Raw genomic sequence first — 23,628 nt, 5'->3', positions numbered from 1 at the left:
ATGTGCTCTGAATTTTAGGATATGGTGGTTCGGCATACCAGGCAGTTTCTTTAGTTCTGCAGAGCACTTCATGAATCCAGGGTCTGGAAGGGTAGTGGATGTCTTCTGAGGCTGTAACACTGCCCCACAGCCAGGTGCTAGGGCTACAGAGGAGAACTGTCGTCGTCGTCATCCCCCCCCCCCTCCCCTCCACACACACACTGATCGTGATAATCCAGATGAGGAAGGGGAGGAGAGGCTCTTTTATGTGATCTTGAAAATCATCTTCATGATTCCCTAAAGCTTCAAAGCCTCTGGAGACGGGACCAGATCCTTCCAATATTTGTACAGTGGGAACAGCTGCCATCTTTAACTGATCCTACTTACCTTGTCAGGACTGTCTGTCCTTTAATTTGCAAGCTCTTTCTTATGCTGTAAGAGCTGCTGGGAGCAAAAGGACCACAAAACTGAGCAATTCTGCCTGCTCCGACTAGTACAAAAATTGCATCTTTTATTTCATAAGAGTCATCATTGCTAGCACCAGGCGCATTAACTTACAAGAAAGCACCTTGGTGGCTTATCTTCATAAATGTTTTACAATCTATACATTAATAAATATATCTCTTTTATTTAAAAGGACATAAAGAGACAGCAATCTTGCGCTGGTGCAATGGATCAACCCACTGGCACTTCTTCACTTTTAATATTCTGCATTTCTGTGCTGCATGCTTTGAAATCTCTCTCTGTTTTTCCAAGTGTTGATATTGGTAGTCTATAGGGATGTGAATCGTTTTTTCTGATGATTGAAAATATCATACGATATTTTCAAAGTCGTCAGAAATCAGGGATTCCCCGAAACACGGATACCCTGTCACATGGTAAGGGCAAAGGGCCATCGGCACCATTTTTATTAGTGGCAGCCGATGGCCCGAGAGTGGGAGATCACTCCCGGGACCCCCACTGGACCACCAGGTACTTTAAAAACGTTTTTGGGGGGGTCGGGAGGGTGGGGGAAGCTAAGGGATCTGTTTTAAAGGGTCGGGTGGGTTTTTTGTTTATTGGCTCGGACACAGCCAATAAAAAAAAAACGATCAGACTGCACGAAAAAAATTTCACGATGTGAATTGGAACCAGAATCGGAACCGATTCCGGTTCTGATTCACATCTCTACTAGTCTATATTAAGTTGCTGTGATTGTTAATTTGAAAAAAAAAAAAAGTATTGGGCTTTTCTCCTTTGGGGCTGGTGACTCATAGTGCCTTGCAGGGGTCATCAAGAACTTCCTTAGTCAAGTATTGAAGTGCATTGCCAATAGAGACACTGCTACCTGTCCTTGGAGCCAGTTAAGTTGAATAATTTAAAGTTAGCTATAATATAGATTGCTTTGTTGCTGTATTCTGCATTTCTATGTTGCATGCTTTGAAATCTCTCTCTAATTTTCCAAGTATTGATATTGCTAGTCTGTGTTAAGTTGTTGTGTTTAATTTAAAAAAGGCTGGTATCTACAAGAGTTGCACGGATTCATTAGAGGAATAAATGGATTACAGTGAGCTCTGGCAGAATAAGGCCTGTGATAAAAAGACACCCACTCTTCCCATCATGACTCTTACATAATACCTTTTCTGCATTGGATAATGAAGAAGCTCCAAGAATGGAAAATGAAGTGATGGCTGAAAGGGATGTAGTCACCCTGTGTACTCAGAAACCCTTAAACATTAACAAAGGTCATAAAAAGAAGCAGCTTCTGCTGGGAGACTCGGTCAGAGGAACTAATTTGGGTAATACTTTTGACGGGGACACAACAGTTAAATCCAGGATCCTCAGCCACTAGAAATACCAACCAGATAGTCAACACAATTACAAAAGAAAGTAGTTTCTCCCAGATCAATGTTATCAACCATTTCAGGACCAACGACCTTGCTAGACATGGTATCCTTGCAGTACTGAACTATTTCCAAAACCTAGGGACAAAGATTAGACACATGGCTAAGACCATTGCCTTTTCAGAAGTATGATCTGTTCATGGAGAGGGGAAGGAAAGGCTCTGCCATATAGATAACTTCAATGTCTGGCTCAAAACCTGGTGTAAAGCAGGTGGTTTTGGTTACACTGGTGGCTGGGGCTGTGTAGGGAGCAGTAAAATTTTATACTGTAAGGATGGTCTATATTTGTCCTTGACCGGAAAAAGGATGCTAAAGGAGATATTCAGAGCAAATTCAATCAGGCATTTAAACTAGAAGGCAGGGGTAGCAAGAGGTGGCCAATGAAATTGCCATGTCACCCCAAGCAATACAGGAATTGGGAGAAGAAAACAATAAAATCAATCAATTCAAAATAGCAAAAAAAAAAATGATTAGGAAGAACAACAATCATAGGGAGAAAGAGTTGAAAAGCTATGACCACAAATGCTCATAGTCTGGGTAATAAAATTCCAGACTGCAGGCCTTAATGGTGGAAGCTGACTTGGACATAGTTGCAGTTACAGAAACCTGGTTCACAGAGCCTCATAAATGAGATGCGGCCATCCCTGGCTATAACTTCATAAGGAAGGACAGAGAGGACAGGAAAGGAGGAGGAGTAGCTCTCTATGTCAAAAACAATATCCAAGCAACTGAATTGCAAGAGATATGGGGTAGAGAAGAAGCATTATGGGCTGTCCTAAAAAAATAAGATGGTGCTTTCATTTTTACTGATGTGGTCTATAGGCCTCTGACTTAAACAGAATAACTAGACAGAGATCTGGTTGATGACATCCAAAAGGTGGGAAAGAAGGGAGAAGTGGTGCTTGTTGGAGATTTGAATCTGCTGGATGTAGACTGGAAAATCCCTTCTGCGGAATCTACCATAAATAGAGAAATAGTGGATGCTCTGCAAGGGGCTCTGTTCAAACAAATGGTAATGGAACCCACAAGGGAGGGAGTTATACTCGATCTAGTGTTCACTAACAGGGATAATGTTTCTAATGTCTGGTTGGGTGCCCACCTGATTATCAGTGATAAGCCAACGGTATGGTTTGGTATTGTAAATAGGATACAGAAAGGTCACAGGAAGACCCGAGGCAGCATGGATCCAAAAAATCACTCAGATTCCTGTCAGACAATCTGAGTGATTTTTTGGATTCAGTGACTAGGGAATTGGATCAGGGAAGAGCGCCCACTGTGATTTACTTAGACTTTAGTAAAGCTTTTGATACGGTCCCACATAGGGGACTCGTGAACAAACTGAGAAGCTTGGGAGTGGGTGCCAAGGTAGTGGTGAGGATTGCAAACTGATTGACTGACAGGAGACAGCGTGTAATGGTAAATGGAATCTGCTCTGAAGAAAGAATGGTGTTAAGTGGAGTGCCACAGGGATAGGCTTTGGTACCGGTTTTGTTCAATATCTTTGTGGGTGACATTGCAGAAGGGATAGAAGGTAAAGTTTATCTATTTGCGGATGATACTAAAATCAACAGAATGCACATGCCTGAAGGAGTACAGAAAATTAAAAGTGATTTAAGGAAGTTTGAACAGGGGAAAAAGATAGGGCAGCTGGGATTCAATACCAAGAAGTGCAGAGTCATGATCTAGGATGTGGTAATCCAAAAGAGCTGTATGTGATGGGGTGTGAAAAACTAATGTGCACGGACTGGGAGAGGAACCTTGGTGTGATAGTGTCTGGTGATCTGAAGACAGCAAAGCAATGTGACAAGGCGATAGCTAAAGCCAGAAGAATGCTGGGCTGCATAGAGAGAGAAATAACCAGTAAGAAAAAGGTGTTGTTGCCCTTGTATAGGTCCTTGGTGAGGGTTCACCTGAGTACCGTATTCGGTACTGGAGCCCTTATCTCAAAAAGGATAGACACAAGATGGATATGGTCCAAAGAAGAGCGACCAAAATGGTGAGGGGTCAGCATCGGAAGACTTATGAGGAGAGACTGAAGGATCTGAATATGTGCACCCTGGAAGAGAGGAGGTATAGGGGAGATATTATACAGACCTACAGATACCTGAAAGATTTTAATGATGCACAATCATTGGAAAGAAATCATTAGAACTAGAGGTCATGAAATTAAACTCCAGGGAGGATGACTGAGAACCAACATCAGGAAATATTTCTTCATGGAGAGGGTGGTGGATACCTGGAATGCCTTTCCAAAGGAGGTGGTGAAGATGAAAACAGTGAAAGATTTCAAAGGGGCATGGGATAAACACTATGGATCTCTAAAGGCTAGAGGATGGAAATGAAGAAAAAAGTGCATGGGGGTAACTTGCTGGTGTGGTGGTTACTACCCTTAACCAATAAGTCTTGAAATTGTTGATGCAATTCCAACATTGCTCTCTGCTTCAACAGAAGAGGGGGGGGGGGGGGGGAGGGACATTGGATTCAGACAGCAACCAAAGGCCCTGACTTTTACAGTCTGGGAAATTGCTAAGCATGGGGGTAACCTACACGATGCAGCAGATACTACCTTAGGCTTGCTGAGCAGACTGGATGGACCATTTGGTCCTTTTCTGTCATCATTTCTATGTTTCTATATTTATACAGAGATCTACCTAAGAGGAGGGAAAACATCCTTGCTCTCCTTTCTCAAGGATTCCTTAGAGAGCAGCAAGTGACTATAAAGTCTACATTTGGAGAAAGTAACATATGAACCGTAGAAATGTAGGTCAGATACACATCCTGGAAGCTCTGTTGGTTTTAAAGCACATCAGGCAAAAACAGAGCAGTTATTATATAGTTTAATGCTGGGGTCCCCAAATGTTTAAGAAAAGGGCCACACTGAATATTTTAAATCATTGAGAGAGACAGGGGAGGGGGTGACCCTCTGGACTTTGCAGAACTGAAGAATGGGGTGGGGAGAGGCTTTTGTTGATTTGAAATGCTAGGGCTGGGAGGAAGCAGAAGACTGTCATTACTAATAACGTCTGAGAAATCTAGAGATATTATACTGACAGCCTATCTTTCACACCCCCAGGAGCCCTGCCCCCTGCCATTTCAGGGGTGGTGAGAGAGGAGGATTAAACATGAGAGGTGGGATAGAGGGGACGGAGAGGGGGAGGATAGACATTGGAAGTTCATGGAGATGGGGAGGGGTGAGTGTGGAAGTGTGACAGACATTGACATTGGATGTCTGCTGCTTTTTCTCACCTCATTACTCTCCATTCCTTTCCCCAAGGTCAGACCCCATCAAACTCTAATTGGCTTCTCACCTGCGGGCTTGTGCAGCAGGCCAATGACAATTCCTCCTTCAGCCGCGCTGCTGACACAAGCCTTTCACGGCCTCCTTTCAGCTGTGCCGTCTGACGCAAGGCCTGCCTCCTCCCTGACTGCCAACTCTCAGTCTCCTCCTTTAGCTCACGCAGCAGATACTGTCTTTTTCATTTGTGGGACATTGCTCCTCACCCCCCAAACTCTCACCTATCAGTGGCAAGAATGCGTTCAGATGCTTCCACTTTCTCTTGATAGTGACTACCCATGCCAGTATCTTGAGCATGTACAGAAATCACAGGTCATGCTTCCTCTTGGATGTATCATGAGATCCAAGGCAAGAGGAAATGTCGCTTTGCGATTTCTGCACATGTTCAAGGTGCTGGATTGGGGAGTTAGTATCAGAGTTGGAAGCAGTAACCTGCTTCTCCTCCCACTACTGCAGGCCACATGTAACCCATTCATCCTCCTGCTGCCAAGGGCCAAATAAAATTTGGCCACAGGTTGGATGTGGCACACAGGCTATAGTTTGGGGACTCACTCCTGGTTGATGAAGTAATGGTGAGGTAAGGAGAGGCAAATGTGAGAATATTCGGCTTTCTCTAATACACATACCTCCATCTAGGGTCTCCGCCGGGAGCTTCAATCACAGTGAAGCCAGCAGAGAACTAACCTGGAGAGGAAGGACTTTACTTTCTGGCCCTCTGAAGCATTTGAGTTGTAAATATGCAGTGGTACAGCTTTGAGAGTCCCAGTATGTATTGAGGTTTCTGGGACAATATCTGAGCAGGTCGGATATTGGATGATACAATCTGAGAAAGACAAGGTTTGTTTTTTTCTAGAGGTATGTCCCCATTTCACTATCAAGGCACTGGCCTCCTCTATTTCTTTGAAAAGCTATGTCCAAAAAGCCTTTTCCACTAGAAAGAAAACCGTAGAACTAGGGGTTATGATATGACGTTCCAAGGGGGTAAACTCTGTAGCAACATTAGGAAGAGATGATGAATCCAAGAATGTAATGGAAGTCAGAAGGCTAAATACAGAGGATGGAAATATAACCAAGATAACCTGTGGTAACTTTTGGTGTAACATTTCTCCTTGGAGAAAACCTGCATGGAGTGGCAGTTACAACCCTAAACATATGCTGCTGGGCAGACTAGATGGACCATTTTGGTCTTCATCTGCCATCATTTACTATGTTATGTCCTGGGAGTTAAAGGGCATCTTGGAGACAGTTCATGTCCACTGTCTTTAGCTGAAGCTGGAAATGAGTTTTCAGATTCCAAAAATCGGCATAAAGGGAGCTAGGCCCTTCTGTATCAAAGTATTTGAAATTAAAGACTTAAGCGAAACCAAGAAATCAAGAGACAACCAAAAAAGTGCTCAAAACATCTGGCCTCATCACAGCAAATTCATTTTCAGATTTCCACCCTCCCCCCACCACCCCGCACTATTGTGAGTTTTAATGTTAGAGTAGAATTCTTTCCCTGGTGGTCCTGCTAAGAGTTGGGGCTGTCACGGGTGTTTCGCCTTCTCTAGGGAATGCCCGGCAGTATCCCCAGATCCCTATCCTCATCGCTGCTATTTAGCCAGCATTTCGTCATGTGGAAGAAGAGGCACGGTTAGTTACAACTCGCAGCCATATTTAAAACGGACCCATAAATGGGCATCTTAAACATATTCAACTAATCCTGGGAAAAATGGGAGGGAAGGAATCATCCGTATTACTTAGGCAGAAGTGGCAGAAGATCACTGGACGCCTGACTTGACAAAACATGGGAAAGCAAGTGCCACCCCTGGTCAAAATAAATGCCTCTGCCTTCTTCTCTCCTTTTCCTCTGCTCATTATTGTTCAAACTTTCTTTAGCTCTTCACATCCACTGTGCTAGAGTCTTAGATATCTGACAAACTCCTTACCATTCTGGGTCTTCTCTGCAAACCAGTCTTGCTTTTAAAGAGCTTTCCTCACTTCTTGTACCTTGGAACTATGTAAGCCATAAGCTAGCTAGGTTAATCTCTTTCCACCCAGTCTTTCTGTATGTGCCCTAGTGGCCAATGCATTACTGACTAGCATCTTTCCTGTGTTGTAAAAGCCATTCCTGAGCTACCTTTGTCTTCAAGAAGAATCAGTAATCATGCCCCTGTGGCCAGCCTCAGCTCTATTGCTCAAGAGGCCACAGAGAGATTAATGGACAACCAAAGAGGAGCAACATGTCGGGACTGGCAGCCCTCTTTGTACATGTGGTCACTTCACCTTAGCTAACTCCAAAAGCTGATCAAGCTGAAACTGCATCCTCAAGCTGCAGGTAGCAAGTCCATGATTGTGCACCTTTCAAACGAAAAATCACTTTGTAAGCACTGCTCATACATTCAACAACAACAATTCCAACCAAGAGCAAGAAAATTACAACAACAGCTAACGGAGATGCTGAAAAATGAATACTTGCCTATGACAGTCATGCCAGACCCAGGCATGGCGACCGTTCTTGGGACGGAAATCTGATTGGCCGTTGTTGTGGATCTGAGAGCTGAAGCGCAGTAGCCTCCTGTAGCCAGTGCTGGGGTGGGTTGTGGCGGCCGTGGATGATAAACAGTTCTCTTCGAGAGCGCACTGCAGCATGAACATTGGACGGTCCTCCAAGTAGGTTGTCTGCTCAACAAGAGGAGCATTCAAGACGAGGTCAGGTGCAGCTGGCAGCAAAGAAGAAATCCAGAGAGCACACTTAGGATCTCCCTCTGTATGTTTTACAGTGGAAAGAGCTGCCTTTTGCTAAAGGCTTTGTCCCATTTTTTGTGGATAGCAAAATGGTTAGGCTCTGTTCATAAAAGCCCCCAGTTCACGGCTTGTGTGTGTCTAAGGCAGTCTGTGTCTAAGGAATTTCTAGATGGATTGAACCCAATTGCCATGCAGCATTCTTGTACTGTAACCCTTTCCAGAGTTTGAGATGTCTTGTGTACCTCCAGGATTGCAAAAAATTCACAAAATAATGCTATATTTACAATTCAGTATAATATTTGGGCCTGTTTTTCAATTGGTATTTAACTGCCAAATAACAAACACATACATGCACACACATACTCAGCAGGTACTGATGCTGCTAAATTCAAATTGAGCCTAGCAGAAAGTGACATCAGCATTGTGGAGCAGCGGTGCTGAGGTAGCTGGAGGCCCCATTTCTCAGTGTACTATAGTGTCTTCATTTAAATAGAAACAGGAGCCTTATTAGGTAGGTATACACAGTGACCAAAATAAATCAGCTGGACTGGAAAAACAAAGAAGCTAGGAAAGCGGTCAGGAATGCAAAAATTAAAAGTGAAGCATAAATAGCAAACCTAAAACCGGGGAACAAGACTGTTTTTTTTTTAGATATGTTAGTGATAGAGAAAAGTACAAAACTGGCAATGTGAGACTCTGAGGTGAAGGGAAAGAGTGTGGTGAGGCTGATGAGAACAAAGCAAAATTGCTTAACAAATATTTCTGTTCAGTGTTCACTGTGGAAGGGCCAGGCCAGGGCCAGGACAGGGGTGGATTGCCTATCGAGGGATCGGGCTTCCCCCGGTGGGCTGGGTGCTCCCATCACATGACTTTTTTTTTTTTTTTTTTTTTAAACTTCCCAGCCAAAGAGAAGAAGAGGGGCGGCTGCTAGGGTTTTCAGCCATGCTGTGCAGCATCCAGTCTGAAGTCCCGACCCACCCCAGTCTCTTCGTTTCAGGGAGAGACAGGCAGGGTGGGAGACTGTCAGAGGAGAGCTGCATTGCATTCCTGCCCCCCAGCTCTTTTCTTATGCTGATTGGACAGCATAGGGAGAGGAGGGGGGAGGCACAGCAGAGCTCCAGCCCCCTCCAGAGATTTCTGTAGCAATGACCCTCTTGGTCCCATCCCCCCCTCCCCTCTCACAGCATGCTGGGCCAGGACCAGGAGAAGGTAGAGAAACAGACATGCAGACAGAGGTACAGGGTGAGGAGAGGAGAGAGACAGCGGGGAGTGGAGGGGCACAGAGACAAAAAGGGAGATCGAACATGGGGAGCATGGTATGGTTGAGATACAGAGGGGAGTGGGTCATAGGATCTATAGGATCTCTTGCTCAGTCCAGCTGATGGATGCAGCTGTCTGGGAAATTGCTCTACAGGTTGTACCTTCCTCCCTCAGGTCTCACTCTGAACCCATGCCTTGTCCCATAGCAATATGGAACTTAACTGAGGTTAAACAAAAACATATGATGTACTGCAGTGACCCCCTTCCCCTCTCTGCCCATGCCTGTACCCCCTTTCCTGGCTCTCTCTCTCTGCTCAGCATCCCCTGCCTGTTATCTCACTGCTCCCTTCAAGCCTATTGCTGGGCTGCTCAGTACCCCGGGTAATGTAAGTAATATGACTGGTGGGAGGGGGGAGGGGCAGGCAGTACCTCCTTGGATGACGTGACTGGCAGTCACATAGGGGCTAAGGAATGCTTCTTCCACTAAAATGGTGGTGATGAGGTGCATTAGTGCCCCCTAGGCCTGGCACCCTGGGCAGCTGCTTGCCTCTTCTGACAGCCCTGGTTCTCCTCTCTTTTCCCCCCTTCTCTGCCCAGCACGCTTCTGACCTTCTGAGATCATGTGTGAAAGAGAGAGAGGGAGCATGTATGAGTGAGTGTGTATGTGTGAGAGAGAATGAATGTGTATGAGTATGGAGAGGGACACAGGAGAAACTTTGCGCTACCCACCAATGCCCGCTTATAATCAACAAGAAATTGAAATGGGGAGCAGCTGAGTGGCAGGGGGCCCCCTTCATTGCCCTGAGAGGCTGTAAGAGAAATTGTTGCCTGTGTGCAGCCTGTCAATTCATTATCGCCCTTTAATGCATACACAGATACAGTGATATAACATTTATGCTAACGAGGGACACCATCTCTCTTCTCCCCAACCCTGTTCCTCAAGTGTGAAGTCCTGGTCTGTGGAAATGCTGGGAACCCTAGATGCGGTCCGAAGTGGAAGTTGCAGGGCCAGGAGAGAGACTTGCAAGGCCGCAGCAGAGCCCATCCTGCCATGGCCAGAAAAAAGCCATTCCGGGGCTGGAAAGATGCCTGAAAGGGAATGGCAGAACCCATCTTGCCGCAGCTGAGAGAAAGCTGTTTGGGGCCGTCATTCAAGTGCCGGAGAGAGGCCTGCAAGGCCGCATGACCCTCCCCCTCCTCCCTAACATTGCAGGAGCCGCGCAGTAGCAGTGGCTTCCTTCCACCTCCTTTCAGGCAGAGAGAAGCAGCGCTGCCATCCCACAGCAGCAATGACAAGGAACAGAAGAAAGGGGGTGGCCTGAAATTGTAGGTGTGTATGCTTGTGTGTGTGTGTGTGTGTGTGTGTGTGTGTGTGTGTGTGTGTGTGTGTGTGTGTGAGAGAGAGCGCCTGCACTGTATGTATGAGTCAGCCTGCATGTGGTAGTGTGTCAGAGCCTGCATGTATGTGAGAGCGACAGAGCCTGCATGTGTGTGAGATCCTGCGTGTGTATAAGAGAGTGAGGGAGTCTGCGTATGTCTCAGAGACTATGTATGCATGAGAGAGCAAGACAGCCTGTATGTGTCTGTGAGAGTCATAGAAACATAGAAATGACGGCAGAAGAAGACCAAACGGCCCATCCAGTCTGCCCAGCAAGTTTTGCACTTTTTTTTCTCATACTTATCTGTTACTCTTGGCCTTTAGTAACCTTTTGGTTCTATTTCCCTTCCACCCCCGTCATTAATGTAGAGAGCAGTGTTAGAACTGCATCTAAGTGAAATATCTAGCTTAATTAGTTAGGGGTATTAACTGCCGCAATAAGCAAGCTATACCCATGCTCAGACTATGTAATTCAGTCCTTGGTTGTCTATATATGGATCCCCTTTTCTTCATCCCCCCCTGCCGTTGAAGCAGAGAGCTATGCTGGATATGTGTGAAGTATCAAACTTTCTCCCCTGCCACTGAAGCAGAGAGCTATGCTGGATATGCATTGAAAGTGAAGTATCAGGCTTATTTGGTTTGGGGTAGCAACCGCCATAACAGCAAGCTACTCCCCGCTTTTTTGTGAATGCAAATCCTTTTTCCCACATTTCCTCTTGCCGTTGAAGCTTAGAGCAATGTTGGAGTCGCATTAACCATGTGTATGTTTATTGAATAAGGGTATTATCTCCAGGTAGTAGCCATCATTCTTGCGAGCCACCCACTCTTCATTCACATCCTCTAGACTTTATGGATCCACAGTGTTTGTGAGCCAGTCAGCATGTGTGTGAGAGAATATAGGGGAGTCTGTGTGTATGTGAAAACGAGAGAGACTGTGTGGGTGTGTGAGAGCAAGAGAGCCTGTGTATGTGACAGCATGTGTGGGGGTGAGGGAGAGAGGATAAAGATTGTAAAGCCCCCTTCCCCAATCCACAACAATCTGTGGGTGACTGGAAATCAAAAAATCCTAGGTATGGAATGTGAGAGATTTTTAATCCTATTATTTTAAACTTCATGTGTCTCCTTTTTGAAATATTTGGAATTTGGGAATTATTTTTAAAAAGTGAGTCATTTTAGTTACTGAATGTTCATTGGCTGTTGCCTGCTTGACGTATTTATTGTTTTTATTAGTATGGTTTTAATATTTAATATTATGAATGATGTTCTGTATTTCTTGACTTTATTGCTTAATGTTTTATGAGGAATGATGATGTTTCTGCTTTTCCATTGTTGCTCTGCATAATAATACAGTCAGGCTTGCTGTGGTTTCCAGAGCATGTGTGTGAGCGAGAGAGAACAATGAGTCAATGAGCATATGTGTGAGCAAAAAGACCATTTAAACCAGTGGACATGTGTGAGCCAGAGTTTGTGAGCCAGTCAGCATGTGTGTGAGAGAATATAGGGGAGTTTGTGTAAGAATGAACATGTATGTTAGAGAGTGTGTATATATAAGAGAGAGAGGAGAAGGTTTGTGCATATCTCCTATCCCTGATTAATCTATGACAATCTCAGGGTGACTGGAGTCTAATGTTCCCAGGTATGGAGTGCAAGGGAATTTTTTTAGCTAAAGTTTTAATTATTGGGTGTTATTTGATATCTGCTATTTGAAATATTTTATTGGTATTTGGAAAATTTAACAAAAACAATGTTATATGTTTTTAATCATTGGATGTTCTATTCCTCAGCTGCTTTGAAATATTTATTATTTTTATGAGTATAGTTTTACTAATATGATTGATGGCTTATATATCTTGATTTTATTGTTTGATGTATAATGAGGAATGATGATATTTCTGTTTTTCCATTGTTGCACTGCAAACAGAGTCTGTCTTGTTACGGTTTCCAATTTAGTTTTTGACTGCATGTTTCTAGTTATACTTAGTCTCTTTATTCTGTATTTGGTGAGGGTCTGTCTGTGTTCTGCATGTGTAACTGAGGTGAGGTATTCTGCGAGCATGTAGTTTCTGTGTCAGATTCTTAAACTTGGCTTGTTCTGTTTTCTTAATATTAGGTGTATTAGTATTTTAGGACCTGATGTAATATTGAGTGCTGACAGTGCTGTTTTTGAATGGGAAGTTTACTATATTGTAATTCAATTTACTTAAAGCTTTCTGATGGTCAACATGCTTTACCACAGTCCTAACACCATATTGTTGTGCTCGGGGGTGGACCCTTGTCCTGGGGCAGAGGTGGAACGCCTCCTAAAAGGGAACAGGAGGTGGCTGCCCCCAGGGGGCGGAGCACTGGAGGAGACAGAGGCTAGGAAGAGCTTCACCACTGGAAGCCCGGGGTCCCACCGGGTGGAGCCCGGGCCGCTTGGACTTAGGTGGAACTCGCAGGGTCTCCTAAGAGAGTGAAAGTCCGGCGTGCCCATGGAGACAGGAGGAGCAAGATCAGGTTCAAAGGTGGCTGCTGGTTGGAACAGGGAGAACTAGAACAGTGTTAGTGATGATAAGGCGACGAACAGAGCCAGAATCTGGAGATGAGGTCAGGCAGGCAAAGGTCAATTTCCAGAGGTCAGTCCGAGGAGTGATCTGCAAAGCAGAGATCAGGTACAGGAGGTCAGACAAGGTGCGCCGAGCCGATAACACAAAATCACAGCCCGACCCTTTAAAATTAGTTCTTTAGTATCCCCCCACCCTCTGGACCCCTCTAACCCCCCCAAAAAAATGTTTAAGTACCTGGTGGTCCAGTGGGGGTCCCGGGAGCGTTTTCCCGTTCTCGGGCCGTCGGCTGCCATAAACAAAATGGCGCCAATGGCCCTTTGCCCTTAGCATGTGACAGGGTATCCGTGCCATTGGCCGGCCCCTGTCACATGATAGGAGCAATGGACGGCCGGCGCCATCTTTAAAAATGGTGCGGGGCCGTCCATTGCGATATTTTCAATCGTCAGATAAACGATTCACATTCCTACTGGGAGCTACAGGCTGATTAGTCTCACTTCTGTGGTGAGCATATTACTGGAATCGCTGCTAAACAGAGGATAGTGCAGTTTCTGGAATCCAATGGATTGCAAGATCTGAGGCAGCCTGGTTTTACCAGAGATAGATCTTGTAAGACGAATCTGATCAATTTATTTGGGTGACCAGAGAGTTGGCTCAAGGGAGAGTGCTAGATGTAGTGTACTTGGATTTCAGGAAGGCCTTTGACAGGGTTCCACACAAGAGACTTATAAATAAATTGAGCACCCTAGGGATGGGCCCTAAAGTGACTGGGTTAGAAACTGGCTAAGTGGGAGGCAAAAAAGATAATGATAAATTGAGCTTAACCTGAAGAGGGGGGCACTACTAGGGGCGAACCTCAGGGATAAGTCCTTGGACCGGTTCTTTTCAATATTTTTGTGAGCAACATAGCAGACGGATTGTCGGGAAAGGTTTGTCTTTTTGCCGATGATACCAAAATCTGCAACAGGATAGACAATCAAGAAGGTGTGGATAACATGAGGAGGGAGCTAGAAAAACTTGAGGAATGGTCTAGGATCTGGCGGCTACGATTTAATGGTAAAAAATGCAGAGTAATGCATTTAGGCTGCAAAAGCCCAAGGGAGAGGTGCAGTATTGGAAGTGAAATTCTTCTAACCATGAAAGAAGAACAGGATCTGGGGGGTGATTGAATCTAATGATCTTAAGGTGGCTTGGTCTGACCAAGCATGGCAGTTTCTTATGTTCTTATGTAAAAAAGGGAGGTGATATTTCCTCTGTATAGGTCCCTGGTGAGACCTCATTTGGAATACTGTGTACAGTTCTGGAGACCCCACCTTCAAAAGGATATAAACAGGATGGAGTCAATCAGAGAGTGTCTGCTAAAATGGTCAGTGCTCTTTGTTCTAAAGCACATGGGGATAGACTTAAAGATTTAAACATGCATACCCCTAGAGGAAAGGCGAGATAGGGAGAAATGATAGAAACATTTAAATATCTTATAGGTTTCTATGCACAGCAGGCAAGCCTCTTTCAACAGAAAGGAGGCCCTAGAACGAGGAGACATGAGATGAGAGTAAAAGGGGGTAAACTCAGGAGTAATCTCAGGAAATATTTCTTTACAGAGAGGGTGGTGGATGCATGGAAAAGCCTCCCAGTGGAGGTGTTAGAGACAAAAACAGTATCTGAATTCAAGAAAGCATAGGATAAATGATCTCTGAGGGGAATGATGGAAATAGTAAAGACAAATTAGTTGGGTGGATGGGCAGACTAGATAGTCCATACGGTCTTTTTCTGTGGTCATGTTTCTATGTTTCTAAAAAACGAAGCCAGCAAAGACACTCAGGGAGACTATAATAGCACAAGTCCCTGCTGCACTAGCACATAAATGCCGTCTCAGGCACATGTCCTAGCCAGTTCAGCACTAAACCCTATTAAAAAAAACATATCCCAAACTGTGCAGCAAAGCTCATCGATTTCAGCTCTTATTGGTTCAGATATGGAATAGGAACCTGAATGTTCAAATACGTCAGCAACAAGAAGGCACTGCTGCCACCCAGACACACTTCACGTGCTTACTTAAAACACATAGGGGTAGATTTTATAAAAGTACGCCCGCGCATACTTTTGTTCGCACACCAGGCGCAAACAAAAGTACGCTGGATTTTAATAGATACACGCGTAGCCGCACGTATCCTTTAAAATCCGGGGTCGGTGCGCGCAAGGCTGCCCAAAATCGGCAGCCTGCGCACGCTGAGCCGCGCAGCCTGCTTCCGTTCCCTTCGAGGCCGCTCCGAAATCAGAGCGGCCTCGGAGGGAACTTTCCTTCCATCCCCCCCCCTTGCACCTTCCCCTCCCTTCCCCTACCTAACCCACCCCCCCAGCCCTATCTAAATCCCCCTACCTTTGTTTTAAAAGTTACGCCTGCCAGCGGCAGGCATAACGCACGCACCCTAGCCAGCTGGCTGGTGCACAATTCCCCGGCCCGGGAGCTGTTTCGGAGGCCTCAGCCACATCCCTGAAACGCCCCCGGGCCAGAACCACGCCCGCAGCCCCGCCCCCGAATGACGTGCCGCCGCAACACGCCCCCCAGGAAAGCCCCGGGACTTACACGCATCCCGGGACTTGCGCGCGCCGCCGAGCCTATTCAACATAGGCTCGGCGCGCGCAGGGGGAACCTGGGGCAGGTTTTCAGGGGGTACGCGCATATCTTACGCGCGTTCCCCTTTGAAAATCTGCCCCATAATGGGCTGCCTGTGCAAAAGGCACAAATCTAAATGACATCTAACTTCATTCCTTGGGAAATAATCCATTAGCATGCTTGTGACATTTCCAAAGACCTTAGACAAGGCTATGGAGCAAAATGTTCATCAAAGAAATTTCCAGGTAGTGTGCGTGTGCACACGCACTCACACACACACAAACACGCACAGGTCTTGTTTCTGTAAATAGTCTGAAAGATAAAAAAAACAGCAAAACATTCTTGATCTCTAAAATGAGAATTTTCAAAGGCATTTCTGTGGGTAAAACAGTATTTTACATAGGAGTGCCACCTGAATTCTTCAGAATCCCAACTTAACTGTTTCCCCAACTATTGTGTCCTATTTTGGTCTTATTCCTGGATCTCCTTACTTTTTTGTTCATAAAATCTTTCTGTTTTTATAAATTTTGTGCACCCTTTCATTAGGGCTAAAGCCCCTGAAAAATCTCCTTCCCCTCTTCCACTCCCCAGATATCTGCTGCATTCATACTTTCCAAGCATCAGGTGACTACGTGCATGGGGATGGGGGGTGGGGGGGGGGACGGGGGACTGAGCCCAGAGTTTATTGATGACCACCTAAGTTATCTATTAATATTTGTAATGGTGGGCATGATTAAAAGGGAAGTCATCAAGCACTTTCATCACTGATCTCTTCTCAGAAAGGGAACCAAAATGAAATCGAAAAAAAAAGGATCTGATGCTGTGCTGTGTGGGGTTTTTTTTGTTTAAACTACAGGCTGAGTTCTCACTTTAAAAAAACAAACAAACCTGGAGGAGGGGAAGGATGTTAGCGCTACTATATGAAAGAGCAATTATGACTCACTCTCCGAGCAGGAAACTCCAGCAGCAAACCTGCCTCCTCCCCTGGGGCAGGCCAGCTCGGCGCCGTGGTGGCGGCAGTGAGACAGGGACATCTCCGTGCCCGAACACTTCACGCCGCTCAGGACGACGTCATCGCTGCTGACGTCACCCTGCCAGTACCAGGTCTCCTGCAGGCAAAGAAGAGGCTGGTAAGAGACTACCTAGCACAGGAGGGCCTGAAAGTACAAAAACATGGCTATCAGGAAGACGCATTTTTTTCACTTCTAGCTGACTGTGTAGTGCTGCAGCTGTCAAAGATGTTCTGGCACCTGTGCCAGTTACAATGGGTAGCTGAAAGGTTTTGTTAACACGGCGGATGTGGTCTTAAAAGCACCTGTTCTTCCCAGCAAAAATATAATGCATAACCCAGTGCAAATACTGCACATACCAATAGGTGCTGCAAACTAAAGGGGGTGTAGAAGAATCCTACACTGGTTCCAGAGGCATTTTATTTTCTTCACTGAAATACACTGCATGCAGATAGGACCTGAAGAGGTGCTTGGTATAGTGGGATATATTACAAAGGGGTTGTGCTGGGGGGGGAGCCAGGCAATAATAGGGTGCACTCCTGCACAGTGCTGAGTTGATGCTGTAGTGTAGTCTAATGTGCTTTTCTAAAGCCAAGCAATGATGTAATTGGCTGCTGTCTCTGCCAGGATAAGCCATCTCTCCATATCTTGTGGCTTCCATAAACGGATGGAGCAGCACTTGCCAAGGGGATAAGGGGCAAGAGGGGTATCATTTGTAAGAAGAAAATTCAGTCTACAGTTCAGTATGCACACGTGAATTAAGCTGACATTTTAAGATTTTAATACCTCTGTGAACCATTGCCTTATTTCATAACATTAAACAACAACCAACCTCGTTCCCTTTTTACCAAGAAATCTTTAACAACCAATCATCAAGGGAATCCCCCGATGTGCAGTTGCTATGTCTAGGGCAATCACTTTGTGATTGTCCCATTTAATAGCTCCCGTGTTTTATTCTTTATATGCTTTATTCAAACTATTTTTGTATGCTTTTTTTGAATTTTTTACGTGCTTTTCCCTTTCTCCCCGGCGACTCGTCCGACCCTCCCTAGGTGTTCCCACTTCAGTTGAGGGTACTTATCAGTTCCTTGTGATGCTAATCAATCGCTGCTTCTGTGGGGTCGGACCCGCCTACCCGACATTGGCCATGTTTCGGCAGTAGTCTGCCTGCTTCAGGGACCTTGGGAGGGATTTTCTGTTGTGTCCGCCGTGCGGGTTCACCATTTCGGAGGCACATCAATTTTCTTTAAGAAACATAATCAATTATTGGCGGACCTGATGGGAAACCACTCTTGGTACTGCCATCTTTTCAATAGAATGGACAATGAAATTTAAGATTGATGCGAATGGAACAACAATTCATCTACACATGGGATATGGTTTCCCCAAGGGGTTTAAACCGTGAAATAGACTCGTCCATCTTCTAAAACAACGTCACAAAATTCATTTCATCTAAAGTGGAAAGTAATCCACATACAACAGTGGGAGTGATGGAGAATGGGGGCTGGAAAGTATTTGAGCAATGTTGGATCATCTATTCGTACGAAAGAGATACAGTGGACGTAACAACGTATACAGAAAACCAATAGTTCACAATCAGGTCCAATTTCCATTCTATTGAAACGATGGTGGTACCAAGAGCAGTTCCCCATCAGGTCCGCCAGGACCTGGGATAGGAAATTATTGATACATTAGGAGAATCATTAAATAAGCGATCAAATATATCCCAAAAAAAGACGGGGAAAAAAGTGGTTATGGGGAATAGCATGGTAGACGCATATATGAACATGAGTGGATAGAATTCGGGACAGTAGAAGGAGCATATTTGAATGATCATGAGGCACCCAAGGGTGCTCTCAGCCTCGGTCTGGATAGGACAGTAGTGATTGGTTCAGGGTAGGTTTAAAACGCACAGAGTAGAGAGAGACGCCGGATTAACAGATGAAGGCGCCACTCATGTAAAAGACTTTTACAGAAAAACAGTAAGTACTATATACTCTAGTAGTGGTGGAAGATAAAATATGGGTTTTAAATCAATAATTGATTATGCTTCTTAAAGAAAATTGATGTGCCTCCGAAATGATGAACCCGCACGGTGGACACAACAGAAAATCCCCCCAAGGTCCCTGAAGCAGGCAGACTACTGCCGAAACACGACCAATGTCGGGTAGGCGGGTCCGACCCCACAGAAGCGGCAACGATTTATTTATTTATCTATTTATTTATTTATTTATTTAACTCTTTTTCTATACCGACCGGTTTACACAGAACGGGGTAAACTGTAACAAAGAACAATCGTTTAACAGAAGAAGCAAAAAGTTACATTCAACAAGGAGGTTAAACTTGGAGGCTTAGGCAGCTGGAAAAAAAGGCCGGAGAGGGCAGTTAACTACGAACATGATACAAATGAGGGTTAGGGATAGTGCTTGACTAGCATCACAATTGATTGATTAGCATCACAATTGATTGATTAGCATCACAAGCAACTGATAAGTACCCTCAACTGAAGTGGGAACGCTTAGGGAGGGTCGGACGAGTCGCTGGGGAGAAAGGGAAAAGCATGTAAAAAATTCAAAAAAAGCATACAAAAATAGTTTGAATAAAGCATATAAAGAATAAAACACAGGAGCTATTAAATGGGACAATCACAGTGGTTGCCCTAGACATAGTGACCGCACATCACCGCACATCAGGGGGTTCCCCTTGATGATTGGTTGTTAATTATTTCATAACATGGCTTATTCCAGCTTTTGGAGTATTTCTGTCCTATTCCAGCCCTCTCATCGCCTCTGTTTTAGGGACATTAGCAAATACTGTGGTACTGCTCACTGAAGAGAAGGCAAAGCTCCCAGAAAAATGCTGGTTTTATTAAGGAAGTTTAATGATGGAAGGCTGGACATATGAAAGGCTTACAGTAGACATATATGACATTCTTCAGGAGCTTATCCTGACTTCCTATACAATAATGTTATATGCATTCTCCACCTGAGCTCTAATCCTGACTCTCAAGAAAAGAAATAAGAGCCAACCTAATGGCCCTTGCTTGGTTGAGTCGGAGAACTGAGTTTTATCACCGTCTCAGAACCTAGGGGTCCCCAACCCGGTCCTAGAGAAGCCTCTAGCAGTCTAGCGGCTAGCCTATCTGGTTTTCAAGATATCCACAATAAATACCTCCTTACTTAATCGAGGCTACACCTGGAGACAGGGTAGAGTAACGCATTAGTCCTACAGCAGCATGAAGGGAGCAACCAAAGAGCAGAATGAAAGCTCCTCAGCAAAAAGCACAGCCCTGCATTGTGGGCCTCAACGTGCCACTAGGGGTGTGAACCCCAAAATTTCCATGATTTTTTGTGTTGTTTTGTTATGCATTTTGAAATCGTGTGCCCTATTTGCAAACTGTGCATGCTAAAACAATCTAGTTTATGCTATTTGCAAATAGTGCATGCAATTTCAAAACACAAAACGAAAAAACTCAAAATTTCAAGAGGTTTTCTTTCACTTCAGTAATGAAATGAAACGACATAGGAAATATCAACCATATCTCCTATGCCTTTTCAAATGACTGCACAGTCCTGCTTATGACTGCTGACACGGATATGATGAAGCAAATAGAAAATGGGGGAAAATCCTGAAGGGGATAAATTGTGACTCTCTAATTATGGGTATCAGATAGGAAAGAATTAATGAGAGGGAGGCCCGCAGAGAAGGACAAACCTCAATAAAAGTTACAGAAAAGCACAGTCAAAACACAGAGCCCAATATGTAAACACTTGGGAAAACAGATAACCTAGCCAGCTAAAGTTAGCTGGGTAAATTATCTGGGTATATTCAGTAGAATAAATGATCCACAGAATATTCACAATTAAAGTTATCCACTAACCGTAGCTGGATAACTTTGAACCCCTAACTGGATATTTTTGAACATCGCTGGTTAGATGCAAAGCCATATGGCTGCAGATAGCTGGACAAATTTAGCCTTAACCGGCTGTATTCAAAAGAATATAGCCAATTAAATGCTAAGTTGCAGAGTTTATATAAAAAAAAAGAGCATGGGCCTATGATTCTATCACAGCTCTTCTCCACCTGTTCACCCAAGTGAGCCTGCAGTACCACCCTCCTCTCCCCCCACATCTGAACAATTAAAAAAAAAAAAAAAAAGGGACTGGCGCCATTCTCACACTGGCCCCCCGCCTGCCCGCTGCCAGGTCCCATCAAATCTGCAAGATATAATAGCCTCCACAGACTCCTTCCCCCCTCCACCCCCCACCAACTCTAACCCTCCCACTCTCCCCTCTGTACTTTCTTCAGCCCGGATTGCGGTAGCAGCTTACCACAAACCAGGCCCAGCACTCCTGCCATCACTAGGGAGCTGCACTGGAAGGGTGCGCTTCTAGCATAATGCTTCTAGGGAGCTATATTATATTCAGCTAACTCAGGCCTGCCTCGGAATGCTCCCAACATGCTCTTTTCTTATTTGCTTAAATCTTGGCTGGACAATGACGTATCCATCTAACCTTTCGCCGGATAAGAAAGGGGAATGTTAAAAACTTGCCATTTAGACGGATAACTCATGAGTTATCTGCCTTGCTAATTTCCATAAAACACTAGTGCACAAATCTATACTTAAGTGCATTAAAATGATAACATCAGCTGACATCACCACTTCTTTAATTGTCTTAACGTTGATATACGTAAACACCTTAATGCTTTCCATTATAAACTGGTTCCTTTTTTGTCTGTCTTTGGTTTCCATGCTCAAACATACTGCCAAATTAGGCAGGGTGTCCCGGGAACAAATCACATCTGTCCATGAACAGCTGGCAATTAGTAGGAAGCCCAGGAAGCCATAGTGTGAGAAAAGTTTGCTGGTGGATGACTCAGGGAACAGCGGATGACAGTTCATCCTGCCATTCTGGAAATCAAATATGCTGGGAACTGCCCTAAGAATCCAACTTTCATGTAATTAGGATTTTGCAAACCGGAAGATAATTAAAAATCTTACATCAGAAAAGAAAGGCAGATAAGGGAGCAGTGTACAGTACTAACTGCTAAAGAATGGTAGACAGACTCACGGAATACTATGGAACCTCCCGGTCTTACTCCTGATTCTCCTTTCTCTATCATCCACTACCATTCCAATCGTCTCCCGTGTCCCCTAGCTTTTAACACCTCCTGCTAAGCTGTTGTGGTCAGCATTGGGAACATTCACAGCACAGGTTTTTTGTATTTTGAATGGTGTAGCCATAGCTATCTTTACTTCTGAGAAGAAACAATAAACTAGTAAGAAAAGAACGATCTGTAGGGGATGCTTCTGCCTAAGGAGATGAAGGGGGCAGTAATCAGTCTCCACAGGCTGCTGCAAATCCTGCAGATAATTTTAACCCGCAGGGTTTGCAGCAGTAATGAAATTACCCACAGAGATTTGCATCAACATTCTCTGCGATAATTGTTTTGTTGGAAACAGCATATGTAGTTTTGAATAATCAAAGCTATGTGCATTGTTCCAGTCTCTGCTCCCAGACCACCTCTTCAGTCTGTGGGTAAAAGTCCCCATGATGTTAACAATTCAGGTACTTTAACCTGCAGGCAGCATGGGCCATATTCAAAGACCCTGTTTCCACAGGTAAAATGTTTTTTTTGGTTTTTTTTTTACCAGCAGAAAGGGCTCTGAATACTGCTTTCAAAGTGACTTGCTCAAGGTCACACAGAGTTAGTGATGGAGGTGTGACTTGAACTCCTAAATCACACCTTAATCCTCTAACGACTGGACCATGCTTTCTCCAGTGAACTCCACCTTAAGGTCTGTCTTGGCTTCACCAAATGGTTGATCCATCTACCTGCGGTATCTTTGTCTGCCTCCTCACAGTGCCATCTCCACTTTTGGCTGAGGTCCACGATGATCAGAATGTTAAAGACAGGAATATTATCACCTCCGTGATGGACTGCACTTAGCGCCATACAAGTTTTATTTGATTAAAAATACTTTATGGGGGGTGGAGGTGGGGGAAAAAAGACAGGAAAGGCCAAATAGTGTGCACGACCAAATAATTTGCTTGGGTATTTGCATATTGTATACCTAGATTGTCACCTTTTCCATTTACTTACTGCAGATGATAATATTTACAGGGAGGGAAACCTTTCTTTCCTCAGTATATGCCCTGTCCTTTTGTGATCTATATTAAGCCTTCCTTGTACTTGGTTATCTCTGCCTTCACTCACAACACTATATGGCGCTAGAATCAGTCATAGTAAGTGACACATCCACAGAATTGCACGTAATAATATAAAGTGGCGGACACTACAGTCACGCTATCAGTAATCCCTGAGTTCTTAAGAGATCAGCTAGTTAGTGCAGGATGGATTGTAAGGGGAAGGTCCCATTCAAATGCAGCTCCTCCTACGGGCTCTGGCATGGCCACCCCCTTGGTGAGCCTTTGTAACAGCTCCTTGGCTACTGCTGAGGAGTCAGTCCCTTTTTGATTTGTTGGAGTTCAGAGGGAGATAGTTTAGCTTTTGTAGTTTAGCAGGTCCAGTCAGAGGAGCTGGGCAAACCCTGCTTGGTGGTCCTGACCAGGGTCGGGAGAGGTTTTCCATTCTAGTCCACTCCCTGGCTGGTTTTGATTTTTCCTTCTGGGTACATCTTTTGGATTTAACCTTTTAAGTGGTAGGAGCCTTATTGGAGCCTGTACACCTCCTGGGCCCAGGAAACGGGGAACCCTGGGTCTGGGGCTCTGCAGGTTATGGAAGACTTCCCTCCATACCCTGCACGAGGAAAGGGGTGCCAGTGACCTGCTGTAAGGATACCCTCCAGTATTGTCTTCAATTTTTGGGAAGATTTGTTTTTCAAGATCCAGGAGGAGGTTCTGACTGCCCTTCCTTCCAGACTGAAGCATAGAGGGTCCTGCTTCAGGGGACCCCTCCCATCAGGGATCACAA

The 23,628-nt window shown here is 44.8% G+C and overlaps 1 protein-coding gene across 1 annotated transcript in view; it reads right to left on the bottom strand.

Moving 5' to 3' along the window:
• LOXL2 (lysyl oxidase like 2) overlaps positions 1-23,628 on the bottom strand; it is a 177,674-nt gene that overhangs the window by 30,056 nt on the left and 123,990 nt on the right. Inside the window, exons 9-10 of the mRNA XM_029604127.1 lie at positions 16,626-16,791; positions 7,616-7,859 (exon numbers count right to left, since the gene is read on the bottom strand). Of these exons, the coding sequence (XP_029459987.1) occupies positions 7,616-7,859; positions 16,626-16,791 (410 nt within the window). The remainder of the gene's footprint in view (positions 1-7,615; positions 7,860-16,625; positions 16,792-23,628) is intronic.

The sequence above is a fragment of the Rhinatrema bivittatum genome, chromosome 5 (assembly GCF_901001135.1).
Source record: "Rhinatrema bivittatum chromosome 5, aRhiBiv1.1, whole genome shotgun sequence".
Lineage (NCBI taxonomy): Eukaryota > Metazoa > Chordata > Amphibia > Gymnophiona > Rhinatrematidae > Rhinatrema > Rhinatrema bivittatum.
The sequence above is the reverse complement of the archived record's forward strand: the minus strand, read 5'-3'. Positions and strand labels throughout refer to the sequence as shown.